Source organism: Platalea leucorodia, assembly GCF_965183815.1.
Source record: "Platalea leucorodia genome assembly, chromosome: 4".
Taxonomy (NCBI): domain Eukaryota; kingdom Metazoa; phylum Chordata; class Aves; order Pelecaniformes; family Threskiornithidae; genus Platalea; species Platalea leucorodia.
This window is the reverse complement of record NC_138826.1, coordinates 82294977-82320436: the sequence shown is the minus strand read 5'-3', so window position 1 is coordinate 82320436 and position 25460 is coordinate 82294977. Positions and strand designations below refer to the sequence as shown.

At 38.3% G+C, this 25460-nt stretch overlaps 1 protein-coding gene across 1 annotated transcript in view; it reads left to right on the top strand.

Moving 5' to 3' along the window:
* The window catches only part of TMTC2 (transmembrane O-mannosyltransferase targeting cadherins 2), a gene marked incomplete at its 5' end in the record, with an annotated part of 259069 nt that overhangs the window by 187100 nt on the left and 46509 nt on the right, over positions 1-25460 (top strand). The window contains one exon of the mRNA XM_082308903.1: positions 11133-11254. Coding sequence (XP_082165029.1) covers positions 11133-11254 — 122 coding nt within the window. The remainder of the gene's footprint in view (positions 1-11132; positions 11255-25460) is intronic.

Sequence of the window (25460 nt, the reverse complement as noted above, 5' to 3'; positions counted from 1 at the left end):
GAGCGGTGCAGTTGACACGCCTGAGGGACGGGATGCCATCCAGACCTGGACAAGCTTGAGAAGTGGGCCTGTGTGAACCTCGTGAGGTTCAACAAGGCCAAGTGCAAGGTCCTGCACCTGGGTTGGGGCAATCCCCGGTATCAGTACAGGCTGGGGGATGAAGGGGATGAGAGCAGCCCTGAGGAGAAGGACTTGAGGGTACTGATAGATGAAAAGCTGGACATGAGCTGGCAATGTGCTCTCGCAGCCTGGAAAGCCAACCATATCTTGGGCTGCATCAAAAGACGCGTGGCCAGCAAGTTGAGAGAGGTGATTCTGCCACTCTGCTCTGGTGAGACCCCACCTGCAGTACTGCATCCAGCTCTGGGGTCCTCAGCACAGGAAGGACATGGACCTGTTGGACAGGGTCCAGAGGAGGGCCACAAAAATGATCAGAGGGATGGAACACCTCTCCTATGAGGAAAGGCTGAGCGAGCTGGGGTTGTTCAGCCTGGAGACCTTATTGCAGCCTTTCAGTACTTAAAGGGGGCCTACAAGAAAGATTTGGATAGTCTTTTTAGCAGGACCTGCTGCGACAGGACAAGGGGTAATGGTTTTAAACTAAAGGAGGGTAGATTTGGACTGGATATAAGGAAGAAATTTTTCACGATGAGGGTGTTGAAACCCTGGAAGGGATTGCCCAGAGAGGTGGTAGATGCCCCATCCTTGGAAACATTCAAGGTCAGGCTGGATGGGGCTCTGAGCAACCTGATCTAGTTGTAGATGTCCCTGCCAATTGCAGGGGGGATGGACTAGAGGACCTTTAGAGGTCCCTTCCATCCCAAAGCATTTTATGATTCTATAACATAAAATCTAGTGTGGGTTTTGAATGTTAAATTTCCTTGTAAACCAACAAGTTGTCCAAACACGCCCACAGAGATAGCTGCATTTTTTTTGCAGGTTGTGCCAAAAACTTATTTCCCAGCCAATGTACTGTTAATTAGACATCTACAATGAGAGAATTCTTCTTCCAGGACCAGCCTATCTGTCCTTCACAATTTTAGCAGAAACATTAATTTTGCTGAGGTGTTATTTTTTTAAACTTCAGCTCCTCATATTCATCTTCACATCTTTATACAGGATACATTAAACAGATAAAAGAAAGAAGATAATATGAATTATTATTTATAGCATTCAGATCTGCAAACAAGAGGACAGTTTCTTCATTGTTCCAGAGATGCTTTGAAGTGGAATTCTCTCTGAAAGGGCATGTGTTTCTGCTAAGCAACCTCAGTGCCTGGTCCAGTAGACTCTGTGAGCTCCTATCTGGGACTGAAAAGGATGCAAGATGCCTTTAAAGTAGTTGAAAGTAGAACAATTAAAAATATATGTAGAAACAATTAGGATCAAGAGGAAACATGTGGAGGTTTGTGGCTTTTTTCCCTCCCATCCCGATGCCTAAAATACAAGGGAACGTATCAGTTGATACCAATTGGTTTGACACAGTTGTTGAAAGGCACCGTTCACTCTTCTCTGCTTATTTAGGAAGGGCATCTTTTATTAGCTCCTTACAAGTACTTCAGCATAGGAAAAAAAATTTCTAAAATTGCAGTTGCAACTGATGCTACGTGCTTGCAAATGTCTGTAAATGCTAAACTAAGTACTTCTTTTGTCACAGTGACAAGGTATCTAATGTCAATAACAGTATAAACACTTCCTTAGCAGTTCATACAGTTCAATGGAGAGTTACTTCTCCCTGAATGCTGAGCTTTATCAGATTAATGCAAATGGCTACAATCCCTAAAATGCACAAGTTAATTATTGCATGTACTTTTATTCACAGCGAGTTTTAGCTGAACTATTGTTTTACCAGTTTTATCTATCAGCATTTGCTGATAAGTTTGGTGGGGTTATCAACAGTGACCACCCTGTGAATTAAGCCTCTGCTTACTATCAGTGTCTTATAGTGACTGCTGAAGTCCTGAAGTGCTCCAGCAAACCTGCCAAAGTTTGACTGCCCTCTTTAGTGCAGAGATATATTTCATGATTCTGATAAAAGCGCTCCTGAGAAGTACAGAAATTGGAAAAAGTAAACCAATGCTGTTTCTAGCATGATGGTTGTTCCATTACAAAGCAGGCCTGTGCCACCCTTCGTCTTTTCCCATTAACAGACGCTCCCTTTAGAACCACTATGACCTATAAGATTCTTTAGTTTTTTACTTTTTTGCCCATTGGTTACTTTTTTAGGTTCAGGAGGCCTTTCTCAGCTTCCTTTATAAGCACAGTCCATGACATCCAAGTACACTCTGGTCCTGGGATTTGCATTTATTAACTCACAGAGCAATAGTGAGCACAAAGCCCAGCTCAGTTCTTTGCCTGGGCTTGGCTGCCACTACACTGCCTCCCTCCACTGCTTAGCCCATGCTCTGGCTTCTGTTTCCTTTAGGCAGCCACTGGCACTTCACGGATGTCCTATCGGCGTAACAAGTTAGGATCAGCTGAGCTTACCTTAGCCCCTTTCAGCCTATTAAGAGAGCAACAGGGTATTATGGAGCTCTGTAAAGTACAACTTACCCTGAATGTAGCATATATTTGTATTTTGGTTGCTGTTGTGATGGCAGCTGTTGTGATGGCAGCTGTTGCAGGGAAACCAGAATTTTCTTCATACTAGTTGCTGAGGAGTGGCTTGTTGGCTATGCTGCAAAGGCAATCCAAGAGGCTATGTAGAGAGTCGGGTAGTGCCTTGAACTGAATGCAGTGCAGCATCATTAAGAGCAGGACTCAGGCTGGTTTGTTTAAAGCTCTCCTGGATGCATCTGTCCATGCACGTACGTGATGGCAGTTAGACACATTGACTTGGGTTAGCCTCTCCTACCTGTAATAGTGTAAAGGTTAGATGACAAGATAGAGCTCAGTAGCTATGCTCACTTTATAGTGTGGAAAGAAAAAGATACGCTGGGGAGTAATTAAGCCCATCTGACTTGGACACCTATTTTAGATTATACAAATAATCCCCTGCAAGCATGCTTCTGTAAAAGGAGCTGAGATGACTAGCTTAGACTTGCTAGCTCAAGTTGGGTGAGATAAATCCTAAACACCTATTCAGTCATCTCTTTGCATCGGGTGTGACAGGAGAACAAGGCAACTGCATCCATTATCCAGAGCGCATCCGCTCTGCAGCTCATACCATGTCATTGGGCACCCGAAGGCCGACCAGATTGTTTATTTCTGTTTTGATGTTCAAGATAAAATTATAAACACGTTCACTATAACACTTTCTTTGACAAACAGCGTTACATAAACTTGTCTGCCTACATTTTGCCTTTAAAAGGGAGACTAGAGGAACTGAAATAGGCCAGTCCTGTCTCGTGTGCTTGGAACTGCATGAACCTGACTCTGAGCTGTGCCCACTCACCATTTCCTCATTGCTGGGGAGGAAGGGAGAGAAACTGGGGAGTGCTCCCCATCTGCTTGGGAAGGAAGGGTCCTTCCCTCTCTCCCTAAGTGTGGAAAAAGTCTTCATGGCTTATCATGAAATCCAAGAATACAGTTCGAGGATTATCTGCTGCAGTTGTCATTGTGATTGATGTATTCTGAGTCTCTGGCAATCGCTCTGCTTGGTTCAGTGTTAGATATTGGCATGTGATGTAAGAAAACAGTGCTTCCTCTCATTTTTAATAATTATTCAGTCATTTCGTTGAAGATTTTCTGGAGGCTTTTTTCCCCTGTGTGATGTACATGACATACTCGGAAGAGAATAAACAGGAGACAAACTGTTTAAACTGAATTAGGGTTTGAACTGCAGCGCTTGGCGTGCGGTAGCGTTAACACTCCAGCAGCATTAAGCCTTTACACCACCTGCTTTCCCTGTTGGTGTTACACTTCTTTTCCTGCCCTTGCTTCTATTGGCCTTTTGCTCTGACAGGCCCAGTGACTCATTCCTCTCGTGTGCCAGCCTGCCCGGCTGACTCTCATCCTTTAAAACTCTAAGTAACTTGCCTCTTAAAGGAAAAAGAAGTTTTGGGCCTCAAGAAGCAAGCTATCCATTTGACTTTGCATTTTATTCATGGTAGAAAAGGCAGGACCAGAAGAACAGCATCAGATGTTCTAAATTTGTGCATATGAAAAGTTGCAGGGTAGATTTTGGTCTCCTGTTGCTGTGATTTATTTTGCCAGGTGTGCAACAACTCAGCTAAGGAAACCATATGTTTCTCTGGCTTTGTACCAAGAAGTAAAACCTTTTCTTTTTTTTTTTTTTTTTTCTTAAAAGAACCCAAAACAGCTAAAAATTAAACTCTAAAACTAGAATCAAAATAATTATTCAACAAGCTGCATAGGGTTGGCTTGGTATTTATTTTCTCTATGTCATATTTCTTTGATGTAAATTAAAAAGTACATGCTAAGATTACACAGATTAATTTGCTTGGCATGGCAACATGCACTACAAAAGCCAGAGTCCAGCTCAGCTGCATTAAATAGGTAATATATTTTGTTTAAAGTTTCAATTAAAATCTGGGGTCAAAAGATAAAATGGTCCCTGTGGGATCTTGAACACTTTAATGCCAATATTAGGACTGTTTAAGGATCAGCCTCTGCTCTAGATGTCTTTTGCGTTCCTTGAAATCTGATATTATACAGTTGATTGTATTACATTGCTTTTAAAACCACACTGGCCCACCTGCTACAGTAATTCATACTCCTGCCAGTTAAGTGGTGTGAGGTGGACCATGGAGGCTTTATTTTAATACTGAACAGTAACAAGGAAGATGTTGGGGTGGCATTGTCCAGGTTTAGATTGGCAAGGTACTGTCATAAAGACAAATGTCTTGATCGTGCTTCCTCTGCCCTTGCCAACTAACATCTGAACGACTGTTTTCAAATGCATTTAATGCAAGGTCTTACAGACATTTTTTATGAGAAATGCAAGTTACAAAAGAAGCTAACATTGCAGGAGTGAATACAGTTGAGGCACAGACTAGAGTTTAGATTTCTCCTTGCTAATCTGCTACATTGCACATGGACAGAAAACAAATCATATGCAAGTGGCAGCCAGGTACAGAACAGGAAAGGGGAGCCAGATTTTACATCTGGTGCAGAGGTTTGCATCACAAGTACAAAGGCTTAGCATGCAGAGAGACTTTCTGTGTTGATGATTATAACATAACTATCGCTTTATTTGATTATGCTTTTGGGTGGATGTGGCTGTTTGTACAAACCTGTTAATATTGTTAAGGCTCCTATCCCATTTGCCTCTTGTTCCCATTAAATGCTTTTTTATTGAATTACTTTTAAATATTGTTTAGAACTCCAAGAAACACTTTTGCTGGTATAGTTTTACAGTTCATGCTGTGCAAGACTTACTTTTTAAGAGCCAAAAATGATTAATCTGTGAAATACATATCTCACATCATAACTTATGCAGAGCATGGTACCTGCACTTGTCTGAGCTCGTCGTCAGTGTGCTTCCTATGCATCTCATGAAGCTTTACTGGTAATTTCTTCCTAAAAGTACATCACAAACTTTTTTCGTGTAAGACTAGCTTGGTTGAAAAAAAGGATTTTTTTTCATTCATATGTATATTTTAGTATATGTTCTAGGGAAATAAGAATGGAGTCCACTCCAATAGTGATGAGAGTAAAAGGCTGTGCTTCCTTCTCTCCCCTTCCCTGCTCCCATCCTGCTACTTTAACTCTTCCCCCTCTGAGACTTTGCAGACTATGGTAGTTTATATCTGCTGTCCAAAGCTGAGTATAAATCTCCAGGCTGATTGCAATGTCTCCTGTTTTTTCACTTTGTTTTGTTTGAGGGATTCAAGCTGGGTATGAAGGTTACAGCAGTGGATTGCTGAGGGGGTAGTGGACACAATGTTTGAGACCAGTTTTCTTTTCCCATGTTTTCTCAGTTCGGACTATTGATCTATAATTTCACATGAAATGCTTGAGTCTTCTTAGGCAGTATTCTGAAAAAACTGAGTCTAAGCCTCAAATGCATTTGTATTTTAAACATATGGGGTTTTGTATGGAAACAAGTATATCGTAACATTTGTAGACCAAAAATATGGACTGAAATAGGACTGCCAGGGGTCCCAGTTAGGCATGATTCTAATGGAAAGTGCTTCTATTAAGAGTGTTTTAAAGAAACCTATACTGGCATAATGTCTACAAAAAAAAAATCTTTAAAAGAAAGTAAAAGTCAAGAAAAGAATACAATCATTTGTTCAGTCATGAATTCTTAGTTTGTACCCGTATGATTTACTACTGGTTGCACATCTGCTGGAAAATGAAATTATCTATCTCAGGTGAGCTCAATGCTTCTATTTGTGTCAATGTACTTCTTTCACTGGAAGTCTTTGTACAATAGGAAACAGCTGTGCAAAGTGCATGCTGTTCCATGCTGCAACTGATTTTATTTTGCCCTTCATTTATATCTGTTTTCTACTTTAGGTATTTTCTTTCAGAAGTAGCTTAGTGGTCTAATTAGATCAGATCAAAGGCTTTGCTTTGGCTAGTTGAGGCCCATAAGAATCTGCTCAACCTAAGTAAATGTGGATTTACTCTCTCTTAAAATACCATACAGATTATTCTGTAAAAGGAAAAAAAAAAACCAAACAGAATACGCTTAGTCTATACAGAACTTGTTGCTCATTAAGTTCACATGCTTCAGCTGTTTCAGAGAAGATGTGCATGCACTGCGTATTTATCTCCAAGACTGTTAATCTTTTGCAGTATATCTTAAACATCAGTATAGCATAACATCAAACTATGCTTCTAGATTTATTATGTTATTGTATGCACTGGTACCTAAGGGAAAAAAGAAGGAAGTTATATATCTAGGGAGGTGCATTTACGGTAAGCGCATCTGCAGCTTTGATTTGCACAAGGGGGCTGCAGGGTTGTATTATGAAAGACACAAACCCCTTGTGGTATTGTGGTACACAGGGATGCAGACCTCTCCATCATTTTCTAAGGCAACCTCTTTATGTTCCCAATTCAAAAAAATGATGGAAAAATGAAATTTAAATCCTGACTGAACGCATATCTCAGAGATTTTCCTTTTCAAATTGCATCTCCATCTTCCTTTCTGTTGATGTCTGCTCTTGTCAATGCCAAATTCTGTATTTTCTATATTGCATTTTTACCATCCAGCAATTTGGGTGGCAGATAATTAACATATACAGGGATGATGCAAGGCAGATTTACCCTGCCTTTATCTCCTTTATGGAGATAATTTTTCAGTTGCTTTTACAGCAATATCTTTTGGGGTCCTAGGAGGAGGACCACAGGAGGGACATAAGTTCTTAATCTGAAAGTATGGGTACATGGCACCTATAGAGGCACAGTGCTATTACATCCATAGTTCCATTGTACTTGCTCATTGGTAAGTCTAACATGCTCCCTGCAAGGAGATGGCCTTTGCTTGGTATGACAATTGCATCTGAAATAGAATAAATACAATATCAGCAGATGAGAGATTAATCTAGAACCATGTAACATACATTCATGTAAATGGTACCTAATTTTGCTTTTTAGCAGTGTGTGATACGTTTTAGAAAATCTAAACTTTTTTTTTTTTTAAGGATTTGTATTAACATCACATTCCACTTTATTATCAAGTATGAAGTTAGCCTTTCAGGAGAAATAGCTGCTAGCAAGCTGATCCTTTATAAGTATTATTATTATTTAATATAAATGTTTAATGCTTAATATGATTATTATTGTTTTTTAATTATTCTTAATTAATTTGACCTGGGATCATTTTAGTAGGTGTTTTTGTTGTTGTTTTAGTTTATTGGGGTTTTTTTGTTTGCTTCTTTGTTTCTTTTGAAAGATTATTTTTCCGTCCCAAGGATTCTGGGGAACTATAGGGAAATATTGCTTTGGAGAATGGTAGTCTTGCAACTGTTCTATCTCTATGGCAAAGAAAATCCACTTGAGTACCAGGATTTTGGTTAGAGTGGTGTAAGTCTAGTTAAAAGGTAGCCCATTACTCATTCCCTTGTCATAAAGTATTAACAGAGGTGTTAATGAACTATGTATACACTCCTTTAAATAGTGTTTCAGTTGCATATTACTGTGTTTTCTTGTACTACATTAAAAAATGAGAGTTACAATTAAATAATCTATGTTCTTCCTTTTGGAACAGGCTAAGAAATGAGTGCATACATAACAGAAACTATTAGCTGAACTGTAAAAATTGAAAAATTTTTGAAGGACTGATTTGTTTCCTTTTACTCCAGTTAGCTGTTGAATTTCTTGCCACCACTCATTGTGCAGGCAATGTTGCACATGGTTGCATGTTGATACGGATTAGGGAACTGAAATAGCTGTCAATTTATGTCTTAAGGTTTCCACTGCCATGAGTTTCTTTCTTTGTTGTTGTTACCTTTAACAGAAAAGTAGAATGCAACTCTCTTGAACTTCATAGATTGGACAAGTTTCATTAATAAATTGTGTGTGTGACCTTTCAGATTTTTAACATGAGTTTTGAAAGATTTTTACAAATTAAGTAATTGTTAAAGTAAATATAGAAACCTGCTCATGTGTACCATTGGTTTGCATATTTTCTGCCAATGGACACTCCGTTATTTTCCTAATGACTAAACCATTCATGTTGCAAGTTTATAAAAATACATGATTGTAAATGACAAATATTTTAATCTCAGACACACAAATGCATCCTGAATGACAGAAGTCAATCCGTACATGTTTTCTCTGTCATTTTGTTGGAAAGCTATCTGAAGCTGGAATAGCTTTTGTTAAAATTACGTCAGTCTAACACACAAGATCACTTGATTGAATTAATGCTTCAATTAACAGTTGCTTGATTTTATTCCGGTCTTTGAGTATGGTGGTGGCAGAGCCTCTGTCAGTTTTCAACTTACTTTGATTTCTTTTTAGATAGGAGTGTCATTGTAAATCATTTAGAAGAGGAAATTAATAACAGACCCCCTAACAGTACTTCCTTCTGTAGTAATGACATGTTCTAATTGCTTATAATATAGCAATTCTTGATGATATGGGGTTTACAGGCAGAAAACAGATTCTTCAGAAGAAAAATGTTCAGCTATAGAGAATTCCCTGTAAAGTGCTCAGGGGAAAAAAATTCCTTTTTCTACAGTTTGACATTTAGATTGACATATTGTAGCTTAGTTTCTAGATGCCCCACTCAGAAATATCCTCAAAGTTTTAGGAGGTTAGCTTGTAAAGTAGTTGAGCTCTTAAAACCTATTAAAAATTGAATTTGCCAGTACTCTGAAGATGGTAATCTCTTCTTATATCAGAATCCATCATGGAAAATGGATGAGAACCTTGGATCTTTTTGAAGTTTGGCAGTGCATTCAGCATATACTACCAGCAGATAATAACTCCATCTCTTATGCCTGCTTACATTTCTCTTTAAAGGATCTTGTTGTTAATTGCTTGAAACTTTGCCAAGCTGTAACAGGTTGGGCTGGAATTTTCCACTTAAAGAAAAGAAAAAGGCAATATGGATTCCTCATTTCCTGTATGCTAAGTGAAGCAGGGGCCTGTGGGAAAAATAGTATGCAATCAAATAATTAAACATTCTGCCATAAAGCGTACAGCTAGGGAGAGGAGTTGAGGGAAGCATATAGCTTCACTTCTGGCTTCTTCCATCCTTTCAACACTTAACTTCATGACTTTGTTTTGTGCATAACAAGATATAATGTTACGTCACTTATTTGTGAGCGCTGGCATAGTGAAAAAACTGCATTTTACACTGATATCCCTGAATTTGATCATGGTTTGTGGGGGGTGTTCATGTTCTTTTGGGGTTTCTTTCCTGTTTGATTTTTCTTTCTTTAATTTGGCTTGGGTTTTTTGGGGAATTGTTCTTTTAGTTTGGCCCTAACCATCAATAGAATGACTTGAGTACTTCTGGGACTGAAACATCAGCTACTTCTGTGTATGTAATCAAATATCCAAGACCAGCGTATGAGTACAGAATGCTCTGTAGATCCTTGAATTAGAAATCCCGGTCTGATAGATTTACATGCTTGCACCCCTTTTTGGAAAAACTCTGTTTGCTCATAAAAATCATATTGGCTCCCCTTAGCCTTGGCTCAATGTGACTTCTGACTCCACAGCATGTTCATTTTATCTGTGGGCTGTGGTTTGGTCATTTTGCGTGCACTGCACCCTAGCTCCTGAAACTCAAACTTATATGTCACATTTTGCCTGGGATCCCTATCCTCTGGTGACAAAGATAGCAAAAAAAAAAAAAAAAAAAAAATAAAATAAAATCTAACTGGACCTAGTGCAATTTTCTTTCATCAAGAAAATCCTCCATAACCCCTGTAAATACTCAAGGTGAAGTATCACTCCCATGATAAGAGGTCCTTCTATTTTCTTTCTTTGAGCATGTAGGTGGTACCTTTTTCTCTGAGTTTTGGGGGTATGATAGTTGGCCTCAAGCTTGAACAGAGAACACTGGTCCTTCTCTCTCTCTGATGCACTCACAGCTATTCATTTCTGTGCGATGCAGAACTGGGGACAGTGACTCACTTGGAGATAGGCTTAGCCATCCTCTACTTGGGTCAGACATAGTCCTCTCTTGATCCTCCAGTGGTGGCACTGGATAAACTGTGACTTCATAATTTTGGGAAGATACGTAGCCATGTATTTGGAATGAATTAGCTGGTGAGATGGTGAAATCCTGACTCTCCTGTAGGCGTTTTCAGTCTGTCATTGGCTCAGGCAGGGACACATTTACATCTAGGTTCTTGATGTATTACGATTAAATGCAAGGACATTCTGTATTCTGCCAACCACTCCATGATGTGCAATGTAGATTGATGGAAAAGTAGTAACTTCTCTATAGTAGATGTGATAAAATTTCTATTATGTTGAGACTTTTGACTGAAACTTAGCAGCTGGAGCTCTCTTTTGAAATTCTGTTCCAACAAGACTTTCATGTCAACCGTGCTCTTTCAGCACTAATAAGGCCATAACTCAGTCTCCTCACTCAAGTGTTTTTACGGCTATTTTGCTTTTTCATTGCAGGTGTTCAAAGCACTTCACCCTTTTCAAGATCTCTGCCCATTTAATAAACAGCAAATTATAAATGAGATGATAAATTTTGGAGACCTTGAGAAATTTTGGGCATTCTCGCTAACATTTGTTTCACGCTGTAGGAGAAGCCTATATGAGAATGAGCCGGCTGCCAGAAGCAGAGCACTGGTACGTGGAGTCACTGCGATCCAAGAGCGACCACATCCCAGCCCATCTCACCTACGGAAAACTGCTAGCTTTGACGGTGAGTTAATCAGCAGCTCCTGGGAGCTCGTCCCAGACCCTTCGAGTAGGTGAGGTAAAGGGATGGGAAAATTTTGTCCTGAAAATTGCTTATTACCCTATTTCAGTCATGCCTTCTAATTAAGGATTTTGACACCGTCAGGTTTTTGTGAAACATTGCATCCATTCCTGAAATATTGCCACCTCTGTGTCAAGAATGGGTGATTTAGATCGCTTAACGAACCACTTCTTGTCAAAGATAGTAGCAAAAGCGGTTTTAATATGATGTTGTAAAGTGCAACTTAACAAAGTTTGATGGCAAGCTTCACTCTTATTACTGTATGGCACAATTACTTGAACCGTGATTCAAAACTACCAAGGTACAAATCAAAGTTACCAAGACAAAATCAAAGTTACCAAGTCAAATCAAAGTTATCAAAATCAGAGTTGCCAAGGCACAAATCAAAGTTGCCAAGGCACAAATCAAAGTTACTGAGACAAAGCCAAAGTTACCATACTACAAGGTTATGCACAATATTGGTCGCTTACCAAAGATCTGCCACTGGTAAAAGGTCTCTCTGCCTCGAGGAGCAAACTTGAGAGGTGTCCCAGCTCAAGAGGAGATCACTGCCATGAGGCCAGGCCACCTAGCAGGGAGAGCTCAAAGAAGCCTTGCTTAGGCTGTCATATTCATGGAATAAAGTGATTGGCTTGTAGTCAAATTACATGCGATGGGAAGTGTATGCATGAGACTCTTTGTACCCACAACTTTCTTTGTTCCTTGATAAATGACTCTTGGAAAAAAAAAGCCACCTGCTATTCATGTGTTGATCTCATGATGGGTGTTCCAGGCTCATATGCATCGATGCTCACTGTGCCATTCTGCTCCTTTGTGGGTTTTCGGTGAACAGATTGAAACTAGAGGAGTTCTTGGCTTGTTTACTGCTTAGGCCTTTACCACCTTTGGAGCCTGAACCTAACTACTGCTAGTTTGGTTAAGGGATTGAGTGCATCTGTCACACTCTGTGCCTGAAGAAAACAGTTATAATAGCATAGGAACTTCATAACAGATAGTAAGGAGTTCTCTGGCTGAAAAAGCCTTTATTATAAGTAGTTTAGATCACAAGTAATGATATTAATACAAAAAGACATTCAGTGCTTGACCCAGGGTTGTTGTAGCAGCCTATGGCAGAGCTAGAGGTGTCACCTATACATTGTGAATTACATGTCTCGTACTCTGAATTTTCACTTCTTTAGGAGTATCTCTTTGACCATGGGAACAGAACTACTCAACTACTAAGAGCTAGTTCTAAAACAATCAGAAGAGCTGGACTTTCTCATGTCTTCAAAATTTACTTTGCCTTTTGAGTACAGATGAGCTTGTAGGTCCAGCTAAACTAGCCCCATATGATAGTTATAGCAGAGCTCCAGTCCCTCCTTGGTTTTCACACATTTTGAAGCTGAAAATGGATTTCTATTTCATTCCCTGAAATAATTCTGTTTTAAAACTGCCTTTCACTTGTTTTCCACTTCTCATTCCCATTTTTCTGACCATATCCTCTTTCTTGTCTGTCTTCCACATTTGCTTTCATTGTTCACCCCAAGCCGTTTCGTATTTCCTTTCCGTGCTCTACTGATACACCTTTGTATGGCTCTTCAGTCCTTGTGCCTCAGTCTGAATATCTTCCTCAACTTTTCACCTAGCTGTAAGCTTTTACTCTGACCTTGTTTATGCCCCGTCCAGTCCAGCAAAAAATGTTCTTGGACACAGGGTAGAGATCCAGTAAAGAAAAATAGGTCATAATTAATTTCAGCATATCCATTGCTGCTAAAAGTATCTGAATTTGGAAAAGGGAGAGAAATTAGAACAGAAGTTTTCTATATGAGCAACAAGTGACAGTATAATTAGGAAGAATTAAAAATTGTTTAGTGTTATCATGTAATGTCAAATGCAGAGTTTGATTAAAAACTACCTGGATGGGAATTTTCATCTTGTAATGGAAGTCAAGGTGCTAGTGTTTTATCCCCACTGGCTGTCAGTTCCAGGCCCTGGAAAGGCAGTTTTTTGCTACAGTTTCCAGTTACAGTTAAAATTTCTTGGATATTGACAAATACATGCACTCACTGATCACCTTCCTCTGGGATAGAACAGTAAGTAGGTTATACAGAAAAATTTCCTAATTTACCTTGCTTTTCTGGCAGATATCTTCATATCTTGCACCTAAGAATGATAGCAGAAAGTCAGTGTTACTGTTTTCTTCTTAGCAGATCTTTGTCACAAAAGTTCTAATTTATTAGGATGGCTGTCGGGAAAGAAAGGGTTTTCTCAATTAAAATCCAAATCTCTTTTTTGTTTGTTTTTTTTTTTTTTTTTTCTCTTTTCTTTTTTTCTTACTTTCTATTCCACACACACCACCCAACCCCAGTACTCCTCTTGTTAATTTTGCATTTTCTGTACTGCTGAGTATATGAAATATGAGGTCTTCTAGGGAAAGTCTTGAAGTTGTTCTGGGAAACAAGGTCTCACAGTTTTCTTCAAAATAACAAAATCCCCAAATCCCATAATTCTGTACAAACATTATGAGCCACTAAAAAGAAATTTTTAATTTTGTCCCCCCGTTATGAAAGTTCAGTTATAGGATTAAACATTAGTGGCATACCCCAGCTTTAGGAAGGAAGTGATGAAAAAAGTATGCAAATCCTTATAGTAGAATTGAACTGTTTACTTTTCTCCAGGGATATAAATGCAAGATACATGAGAGGTGGATCCTTGAGGATCTGAACTATGTTTGTGGAAGAATGTGTCTCATTAGCAAAAAGGACAGGAGCTGTATACAACTTTGAACACTGAATACTGCACCATGATAGGCAATAAAATGCTTTGCCTGTCGTTTCTCAACACATACTTGCTTACCTGTACTTGCTCTGTGCCATAATTGTAGTCTATTCTCATCACGTTTGTTTCTTATCATCTCTTGACACTTTTTTCTCATCATGTTTGTTACAATCTCTTAACACTTTTTTCTTTTATTACTGTTGCTTCTTCTCATATTCATGGCGATATGCACAGATAGGGTTCATGTCATAGAACCATAGAGTCATAGACTCGTTTAGATTGGAAAAGACCTTTAAGATCATCAAGTCCAACCATTAACCTGGCACTGCCAAGTCTACCACTAAACTATGTCCCTAAGCACCACATCTATGCATCTTTTAAATACCTCCAGGGATGGGGACTCAACCACTTCCCTGCGTAGCCTGTTCCAATGCTTGACAACCCTTTTGGTGAAGAAAGTTTTACTGATATCCAATCTAAACCTCTCCTAGTGCAACTTGAGGCCCTTCTCTCTTGTCCTGTTGCTTGTTACTAGGGAGAAGAGACTGAACCCCACCTCGCTACAACCTCCTTTCAGGTAGTTGTAGACCGCAATAAGGTCTCCGCTCAGCCTCCTCTTCTCCAGACTGAACAACCCCATCTCCCTCAGCTGCTCCTCATAAGACTTCACCAGTCTCATTGCCCCTTTTTTGGACACACTCCAGCACCTCAATGTCTTTCTTGTAGTGAGAGGCCCAAAACTGAACACAGTATTCAAGGTGCGGCCTCACCAGTGCTGAGTACAGGGGGACGGTCACTTCCCTAGTCCTGCTGGCCACACTCTTTCTGATACAAACTGGGAGGGCTATTGGCCTTCTTGGCCACTTGGGCACTCTGCTGGCTCATATTCCGCCAGCTGTCGACCAGCACCCCAGGTCCTTTTCCACTGGGCAGCTTTCCAGCCACTCAGTGTCCATTCTATTAACAGCAGCATAAGCTGAAAAGATGGTGCTGAAGTCCTGTTGGCTTGTAGTGACACAGGACTTTATAAACACATAACAAGGCAACATGTTGATGACAAAGTAATTAGAGAAGGCAGAAAATTTTTCAGGTGGTTATTTCATTCGTGGAAATAAAAAAGTTCATTTATCTTTGATCTATTAAAATTTGGCATTTATTTCATTTAATTCTTTCAGCTACAGAGTCTGAAAAGACATTCAACAGGGAAATAGATGATGAAGAGATTTGGCAATAGAATATGGATTTTTGTCTCCATGTTGGTCACTTATCCTTAATCAGTTTTGCAGCCTGCCATCTGCTCAGTGATTCACATGAAATGAATTTTGTCTAGTTTCTAGTATACTGAACTGTACTAGTATTAGTTCCCATCGCGAATATATGATTGCTGTAACTGACATGCTTCCTGGAAGTCTGCATAGACTTCCTTAGGATTCAGTAGCACTAGAGCTGCTCCCTTTAGCATAGTTGTTTGAGCCCATACCTACCTAACTTGAGGGACCTCTGTGATTTATTCTTCTGCTAAACTTTGCTACCTAGGCTCATGGTCATTTTCTCATAGCCTGTATATTTAGGAGAGACAAAAGCCTACTTCAGTTAGTTTTCAGATGTTAGAGGAGAGGTGTTTTAGAAGCTTATTTCCCCTCATCTGTTGGAACCAAACCTTCAGACTTTTTGCAGTCCTGTTTCTGAAGAAGTGCTGAGACAAAACTACTGATAACACTTCTCTGTCTCTTTTCCAGGAGAGAAATGTAAGATGGTTGATGAAGTGAAGGGTGGAAGTGAGTGCTAATATAGACAGAAAATTTTTCTCTGTCAGTGAAATTGGGGGTTAAGGGAGGAGAGGAGGAAGGTTTCACACAAGTTCCTAATTCCAGCCAAAGGCTGGAATTCTGGTATAAAAACCAATAGCAGTAAAGTCAAACCTGTGAAGTTCACAAATCCAGCTATGTTTTACTTCCTGACTTAAATTCCAGTGAAGTGGCTTAATCTTAACCCCAGGTTTTCTGCCTCCTTAAGTCTATTGCCAGTATTAATGCTTACAAAAAGCAGCATGACATGATTCATTTAATGCCTTAGTGCCAGTGTGGATACCTGGACTGCCAGGCTATCCTTTCCCAACTTTCAGCAAAAGCTTTTCAAAATTTCATAAACAGGGACATAGAAATAAATGAGCGTTCTACAGTGTAAGCTGTTTGTTTTGTTCATGGTGTCAGGCCTTGGTTCCATCAAACACAAACTAGGAACTCTGCATGTTTCCTAATCCACAATGACCTGTGCCTGTCTCTTCTTTTTCTTTTATATTTTAATATTGAGTTCCACAGCACACTTAAAATAAAGGCACTATAGACTAGATGAGTTTATTAGCTTAGCAATGAAAAATATGTTGGGGTTTTATTATTATTATTATTACTATTATTATTATTATTATTATTATTATTAATTATTATTTCCAACTTGAACAATAACCTACATGAGCAATCTGATCTAAATAAAATGTTAACTCTACTTTGAGCAGGGGATTGGACAGGATGATATCTCAAGGTCTCTTCCAACACGAATCATTCTATGATTCTGTGTACCTTTCTTTGTTTTCATGCTGAAGCTAGTTCCAGTTTACTAAAATGCAGTGTTTTGAATTAAAGTTGAGGTACAGACATGTATTTAATATCAACACCTCTTATCCTCTCTTACTGAAAAGAGATTTTAGAGGAGGATTACATTCTACCAGAATGAATTACCTTTTGCAAGGTCATGAGTGGCATGTAAAACTGTAAAGAAGGAAAATCACAATTCATCTACTGTGATAAACTTAAAATGATTATAACCATGCTGTGACAGATACTAATTCATGTCGCCCTCTCAGGTTGATTTTACCAGTTTCCCATTTGCACATAGCTAATGTCACTACTGTTCCAAAGGGCAATTTAACTTTTAACTTGCATTTTGTGAGAGATGAAATGAACAATAGTAAGCAAAACCATAATCTATGCTATTTAATTTTACTTGTCCTAATTCTTTTGGTTTGGTATATAGAATAGACTAGACTAGACTAGATTAGAATATTTCAGTTGGAAGGGACCTACAGTGATCATCTAGTTCAACTGCCTGACCAATTCAGGGATGACCAAAAGTTAAAGCTTGTTATTAAGGTCATTGTCCAAATGCCTCTTAAACATTGACAGGCTTGGGGCATCGACCACCTCTCTAGGACGCCTGTTCCAGTGTTTGACCACCCTCTCGATACAGAAATGCTTCCTAATGTCCAGTCTAAACCTCCCCTGGCGCAGTTCTGAACCATTCCCACACGTCCTGTCACTGGGTACCAGGGAGAAGAGGTCGGCACCTCCCTCTCCACTTCCCCTCCTCAGGAAGCCAGAGAGAGCAATGAGGTCGCCCCTCAGCCTCCCTTTCTCCAAACTAGACAAGCCCAAAGTCCTTAGCCGCTCTTCATACGACATGCCTTCCAGCCCTGTCACCAGCTTTGTTGCCCTCCTCTGGATGCATTCAAGGACCTTCACATCCTTCTTAAATTGTGGGGCCCAGAACTGCACACAGTATTCAGAGTGAGGCCACACTAATGCTGAATAAAATATGCTCAATAAAAGCACTTACATATTGTAAATTATTTCATTCATAAGTTTCCATGTATTTCAGAAAAAGTCTTCAAAAGGCAACACAATGTTTTGTTTCTGTGCAGCATTCTCTTCCAAGATGAACATCACTGACAGCCTTTGAGGGTGTTAATAAGTAGTTTGTTTGTTTACTTCTAGAAATGTTTTAATGAACAGTTAAAAATTTATTTATTCAAGAACAGGAGAATTCTCAGGAAATTCCTGAGAAAGGATTTTATTTTCTCTGAGTTTAGAAGTATGTGAAAATTGAAAGTATACAGTGTTACAAGCCCAGTCTCTGACAGGTGATTAGACAAACCTGAAGAAATAATATTTTCTTCTTCAACGCCTACATAAATTTTTGCATGTGTGTATCTGGGAATATGGAAAGATGCAAAACTAAAGTAACCCAATAAAGTAAAAAGTGAAATAAAAATCCAAATAAAACGAGCTTCCCTTCCCTACCACTGAAAACCCGCTGGAGACAAACTCTTATCCATCAATAATAATTCTAAATACTAAACATGGCATTTCTGCACAAAATTATTCTCAGTAAAGTTTACGTCCTGAATAACTTTAAAGATACATTCATGAAACTCAGAATATGCTGTTCAGCTTGTAATAACTGTAATTTACCTTGACAGACACAAAACAAACCAACCAAATAAACAAAAAACAAGCCAAAACCAGCTGTTAATTTGTCATTGATTCTTGAAAGATGTAAGTGGTATAGTTCTAAGTTGCATGCAATAAAACCTTTGGAGTGAAAAATTACTTATTGCTACTAAATCAATTATCTCTGATTTTATTTTAATGTAAATATCTGTCTCGAGGCTTGTTAGCTCTTTTGGGATACAAGAGATACCAGGTGGACTTGGGCATGCTGCTGTATATGCAGAAAAAAAAAAAAGCAGACCAACTTAAGAGCTCCAAAGGAATAGCTAATGAATTTACAGTCTTCTTACCTAATATCATAACCACAAGTATTTCATAGCTCCTATATTGGATAATGTTATATGTTCATATCTAAAAATTACGGCTCACTAAGCTACAATTTTCCTGAAAATATATTAGAACAGCATAATTTAGCAGTTGAAAAGCATGATTAGTAGCTCGGCTAGTAGAATAACTGGAAAATAGCCAGTTGTCTGGTGCTTAAGTTTGTGCTTTTCTTTTTTTTGTTACTTATTTTTCAGAAACAACACATAGCTGTTTAGGATTGCAGTGCTTTAGCATTATATATTTCCAAGTGCTTTTCATATCTTTACCTTGTTAAGCTGCCTAAATTACTTGAGAATTTTATTTGTCAATGTGACATGTTAGTTGACCTAGCCAATCTCCTGGTAGCACAGGAGTTTGGTACCACAGCATCTGAGCCTCATCCCTTGCTTAAGTAATTTATTTCTATATCACAAAGAAAAGCATAATTTTTGTAAAAGGCTTTAAGATTGCAAGGCTCCCAGTTCTAAGATAAAAATGAGTCTGTCAAAAATGACAGTACCAGGTGAGGCCTTGAGCATGTGCTGTAATTCATTTTCCATTTTATGAGCAGACCTTCTAGAATAGAAAGGGTTGGATATCATGCTAAAAAGAATCATTTATAAGTAAGGCTTTTACATTTTTTTTTTTTCTCCTCTCACTTTAGTCTTCTTAAAGGGAAGACTAAGAAACCCTCTCTTCTAGTGGCTGACCTCTCTGCCATCAGGCAGTGGATGGTTGTTATAGTAGCACACTAGTCTGAGCAGCTTTATTTCAATTATAACTAAATCTGTTTTGAAGTTTTGTTTTATCTGTTTTGAGTGAACTTGAGCCCACAAACCACCCCTCATAGCTTGCAGTAGTGCCTATAATTGCTAAAGTACTCAGGGGCAGCCCCATATTGTAACATTTAGCGTGTTGCATCTAGGAATTACAGGCTTTGCTGTATTTCTTTGGAAAAAATTGCACAGTGTTTTCTTGCATTTTACATGGCACCACACAGTGCTGTTAATCTCCTATTTTTTACTGGCTTGGAAAATCACCCAAAGTGCTGTAAGAAAAATTTACTTTGCCTTGTAAAATTTCTGTGTTACAGCTCCAAACCATATTAAATTCAGTAATAATCACCATAGAAGATTCCCTAAAATCTAAAATATTGTGTTTTAAAATGTTTTCTCTAAAGGGGCATGGGAAGAAAGCAGACATAGACATGATAGAGACTGGCAGTGTTTTGGATTAAAATAAAAGAAACAGGATTGTGACATTCCAGTATCAACACTGAAGTTAGATACTTTTTTTAAGTTTCAAAATACTCTCTCCTCAGTGGGTGGCCATATTTTTCCCTGCAGTTGTTTGCAGCTTATGTTCCTGACAAACAGAAGGCCAGAGAGGTATCCTGCCATTTTTGTTTAGCTGTGAAATTACTCAGAGTGCCACTATCAAATACCGTATTGTATTCAGTAATTCGTGTAGTCCTTGAAAGTGATCTCAAAATAAATATAAAGAAATGACAACATAGAAATAAATGGAAGGTAGTAAGAACAGAAAGAAATGGGGCAGCAGGGGAAAAGGGGAACATAGTGCAATAATGAATAGACTAATTCAACATTTACTATTTCTGTAATTACTTGCTGCTTATGTTCCAGCACGGAAAGGAGATTTGCATTCCTGTTGGACAGCTCTGTCATATTGTTATTTTTTATGTTGCTGGTTGATTGCTACTCTTTTTCTGTCTCTCTAGATTTACACAAATTGGAAGAAAGCAGGGATGCAGTAGAACAGTCATGATGTTGAAAGAATCGTGACTGTTCTTAAGATACAACAATTTAAATGCTATATGATAAATTTAGGTATGATTTTCTAGAACAGTTTATCCCTTCTTTTAGTAATCAATTCCTTTAAAACAACAACAAAAAATATATTTTTAGTAATACTTCTTTTGCAAATGATAAATGCCTACACATATAGAAATCTTTAATCTATGAAAAGACGTTTTCTGAATGGGTCAATTTAATTAGATGAGCAAAGCTGTTAGATATTTCATTTTGGGAGGCTAAATCAAATCCCTTGGCTGTTAGTACTGCTTCTGGGAAGAATTTTTTAATGAAAATTGGATATTTCGGTTAAACTCCCATCATAATAAAGTAGAAATGACATTGAATCCTTGAGAAGGCTCTCCCTAAGAAGTCAAGTTGAGCCAAACAATAGCCGCTGCTACTTTTCTATCGTGTATTCAGTTTGTCTATGGAGTCTGACACAGACACTACAATTTTTCTTGCCATTTGAAATCCCTTGAGGGTTAAAACTGATCCAGGCACAAAGTTTGGATTTAGTTCTGAAATTTGCAAAATGTCAGAAGTTGTTTTCTTTTTTGTTTCCAGTTTACAAGCAATTTGCTTGTAGGGGATGGGAGGGGTGGGTTTCCCTTTTCAATGTGGAAAGTCATTTTTATTGACTTCAGAACTATGAGTCCTATTTTTTTAAGGTTTGGTTATCTGGTGTATCTGGAGCATTAACAGCCCCAGGCTGAATGTCAGGATTTCCGAACTACAGAAATTTCAATAGCTGACATCTATTGAGCTTGTATTTCTTCTGAGGTTGGCCACATGCCATAAGTATTGCATCCATAGATATACTTTTCAGTCCCCTTAGGACGTATGTTTGGCTGCATGCCAAGTGTAACAGAATTAATTGTAAAACAGAGTATTTTCATTTAAATATAACATATCCGTCTAACTAGTTGGTGAATTACTTTGGAGCAGGTATTTAGGCACATAACCCCTTACTAACCTCCTTTAGGGATCTCATCTTCTGCATCTTGTTTCTAACTTCCTGTAGGCAGGAAAAGGGGAGCCCTAAACTTCTCACTTTACTCAACATAAATTTAAAGCTTGTTGTAGGAAACATCACTGACACAGGATGAACTGCTTTCATGAAAGAAAGAGATCTTTTTGTTTTGCTACATGGTTGAATATAGCCGCCAGTCACCTGTTATTACTCTGTGTGTAGTAATTTTGTCAGTAATCATAGAAAAATGCATGATATAGGCCAAATTTAGCTTAGAAGAAATTCATAGGACTCAGTGAAAATGGTATGTGGAGATAGTGAATTTATATTCTACTGACTGGCCACTGAAATATGAGTAGATATTAATACACTACTTTATCAGAAAATATAAAGTGTGGCTTAAGACTGAATGGAAAAGAAAGTGCCTAACATGGAAATTTACTTAACATTTCATTACATATTCTTGATACAAAATAATCTAAAGCTTAATGGCTGAAGTGAACATTTCAATATGGGTCTAGACAGTAAATAAATCACAAGGTGTCGAATGAAATCTGTTATTTAAAAGTTTACTTAGAGACTGTAAACAATCTTTCTTGGTTTTAACAGTGATGTAACGAGGTAAATTCCTTTTAGACTTGAAGTTACCCAAAAAGAAAGACTAAAAAATGGGGGGAGTGTGTGGGAGGGAACCACAAGCAAAACAAACAAAAAAAACTTCAAGGGAAAAAAATCCTATGCCTATATTTCTTTCCTATATAATTTTGAATGCTTTAATAAAACAAGAATGCTTTTTGTGATATGAGACCCATAAAACAAGAAAATGGATGTCAAATAGTTCTAATATATTATTGCTTAATCAGATACATACTGCTTTACTTGAAGAAAATATCACCTTAATAAGCTCTGAATCATGCCCCAAGCCAGTAAAGTTATGAGCTGTGCTTTAGATATTCCTAAATCTATGTATAAGCAGTGGTGTCACATTCAAAAATGCTTAAGCTCCAGTGGATTCCCACCAAAGTCAATGGGCAACGCTTAAATCTCAGCTCTCTGGTTATCATGCCATTAATTATCCCTGCAGCTGTAGACTTAAGAACCCAGTTTATGTTATTACTCTCTAAAATAACTTTGACTCATAGGAAAATTACACTGACTTCAGTAGAATCTATCAGGCTAGTAAACGGATTTTTAGTCAACAAAAATCCACCTGTGGTTGAAGGAGGACTAACGTGATATATTCAGATGGAAATGAACCACTTAAGCTACAAACAGAGAATTCAACTAAAACAAGATGTTGCATTTTATTGATCCTAGCAAGGCTTATTTCTAAAAGTAATTTACTGGATTACACAAGGAGTATGCATAGACTCACCTGCATGTGAGGACCCTGGTCCAGTGAAATGACTGGGAAGGAGAGTCAGGACCAAGGGTATCTGGGTGCGTCACATTGGACAATAATGAGAAAGTTGCCTCACATTTACTATAAGGTAAAGATTAGTATATGCTGAATTATCGTGGGTTAGTAGATACAGACTCATAGCCTAATTTCCTGCAAAGTAATCCAATTCTTGTTCCCATACACTGAGATTAATATATTACACCAAAGGGGAATAATGCTCTCATGTTCTTGAAGTTGCTAGCCAAAAGTTGAGAAGATCAGTACTAGTTATAGTATTGTTTCTCATTGTGATCATCTAAGGATATGAGAGAGGAAAACTTTGACAAGACAGCATCTTTTACAAGCCCACTGATACTAGTTGGGTAAAGAAGGGCTTTGGATGACTGTAAACTCCTCCCCCCACAAATATTTGTTTTTCTAATGAAATATATGGTGCTTGTCACTACAAATCACTTCTCATTACAAGTCTTGCCTTGTATGTGTGTTTTTCTGGGCCAGATGTTAACCTTTAGATGTCATTGCTTCTCTGCCATGTTCAGTTGTTTTTATTTTATTATGATAAAGATGAGATGACGAGGCAAGGTTTATCTCTTTCCTGCACAGGAATTATAGAGACTGAGATAAATTTTGGACCTTTGATATGAATAATGCAAGTCCCATGTATTTCAGTGGGACTAGCATTTCACATACAAAGAGTGGTGCGAGATATTTGCATTGTAATTCAGAGTGAAGAAGGAAGAGTTGTAGAAATAACAACAAAATGAGGGGAAAAGAATCTATCCCTTTAGCTACTAAATACTACACATTAAAGTAATTTGTGAAGTCTTAACATTTAGAAGAGGGATGGGGAGCTTGCATATGTCAGTGACCTCTTTGTAAGATGCAACTCTCTAGTTCCTGTTTCTTTAGTTCAGCTAACTAAAAACTTTTCAAGATTTTATCACTAATTTACTCAGTTATACACCATTTCAATTGTGTTTTGCCTGTCCCATGACAACTTTTTTAAGGCAAAAGGAACTGGTTATGGAACAGATATGCAGGTCTGCAATAACTTAAAGAAATGTGAAATTAAGTCACAAGTTCAGTTCTGACCTTTTTACTATCCTTATGTACTCTCTCTGTGACTTTAAAATGTCCTAGAAAGAAAGAAGGAAATATGTAAAATAGTATTTTTTTCTGTATTCAGTGTCTGCAGTTTAATCAATCTTCCATTAAGAAATCTTTTCATAATTCATTTATTTTTATTAAAAAATGTGAATGCTTGCCAAAAAAAAATGAGATGATGCGGGGAATGACAGTCAACTGCATTTGTGACACAAATTCAATTCCTTATACAATCACATTATTACCAGTTAAAGCTGTTAAAACTATATTGAAGAGTAAAGTCTCTGCTTTACTGATTAAACCCTTGCACACTTTGAAGAATGATGAATATTTACAAAATATAAAGTTGGTTTAAATTTCAGAGACCACCTAATTTGTTGAACCACCTTGCTGGTTGCCACTGTGTCATCATAGTTTCCACAAGAGGGGTTATTCAGAGGTGCTCAGCTGTATTAATTTTTTCCAATTTTACTAGCATCTCAGGGTCCTTGGGCCTCCAGCAGCCTGAAGTACAACAGCTGCCTTAACGTGAATTTGGCACAGTTTGCCAGCAGAGTCAGGAAAAGATTGGGGTGGATATAAAAACAGTAGTTTTGTCCTCGGTATTTTAATATTTTAAGGATAAATACAGGGTCTTGTAGTAATGCATCAACTGCCTTTAGCTAGCTGTTTTTTGTTTGTTGTGGTGATTATAACAGTCTTTTGTAGGAAAGCCCAGTTAAGCAGTATGTCTGACCATATTAGCAAGGCCAGATCCATTGTCCTGGTCTCTAGGGAAGAAGCAACCAACCAACCAAAAAAAAAACCCTTGCAGTCAACTTCTACGGAGAACTGGTCTTAAAAATCAAGCTCCTGAATGCATATTTAAACACTTAACTGTTTGGCTTCCAAAACTGCAAGCATCCAGCCATTCTGATTTGAAGTCTGCGTGATTTGTGGAGAGTGGAGTATTTCTGAAAGCCAGGACAACTGGCGTGCTAGGTTATAAGAGCCATGTGGCAGTTACATTCAGTTCTTTTCTTTTGAATTTGCTAGTGTTGCTAGAAGGTGGTAATCATGGGCAATTCATCTTTATTTAGGCACATGGGGGAAAAAAAAAAAATGAAGTTTTCTTTATTAATGGAAAACTGTTGAAAGCTTGTCCTTGTTATAGGCATTAGAGTGAGGTCCAGGTCCAGTAAGGAGAATATCAGCACAGTCTTCCAAACTGATTATTGAAGTGTCTTTGTTATGTTTTTTTTTTTTTCCCCCCCAGCAATGAGATAGATTGCCATTCATTGCTTTATGATTCTGTCACATTGGTCTCAGCACTGAAAAGCCGTAAATATGCCAGTGCGTCTGTGCAGAGGATCTCCATTAGGGCTTGGGCTAGGACCACCCACTCATTTCTCCTGAGCAAACCAGTAGCTGTCAGATAGCACCTTTTCATTAGCTACTGACCTGGACTGGATGTGAACTGGTGACCAACAGGTGAAAGGTATTTTGTATCCCGTTATTAATCCTTACAGCC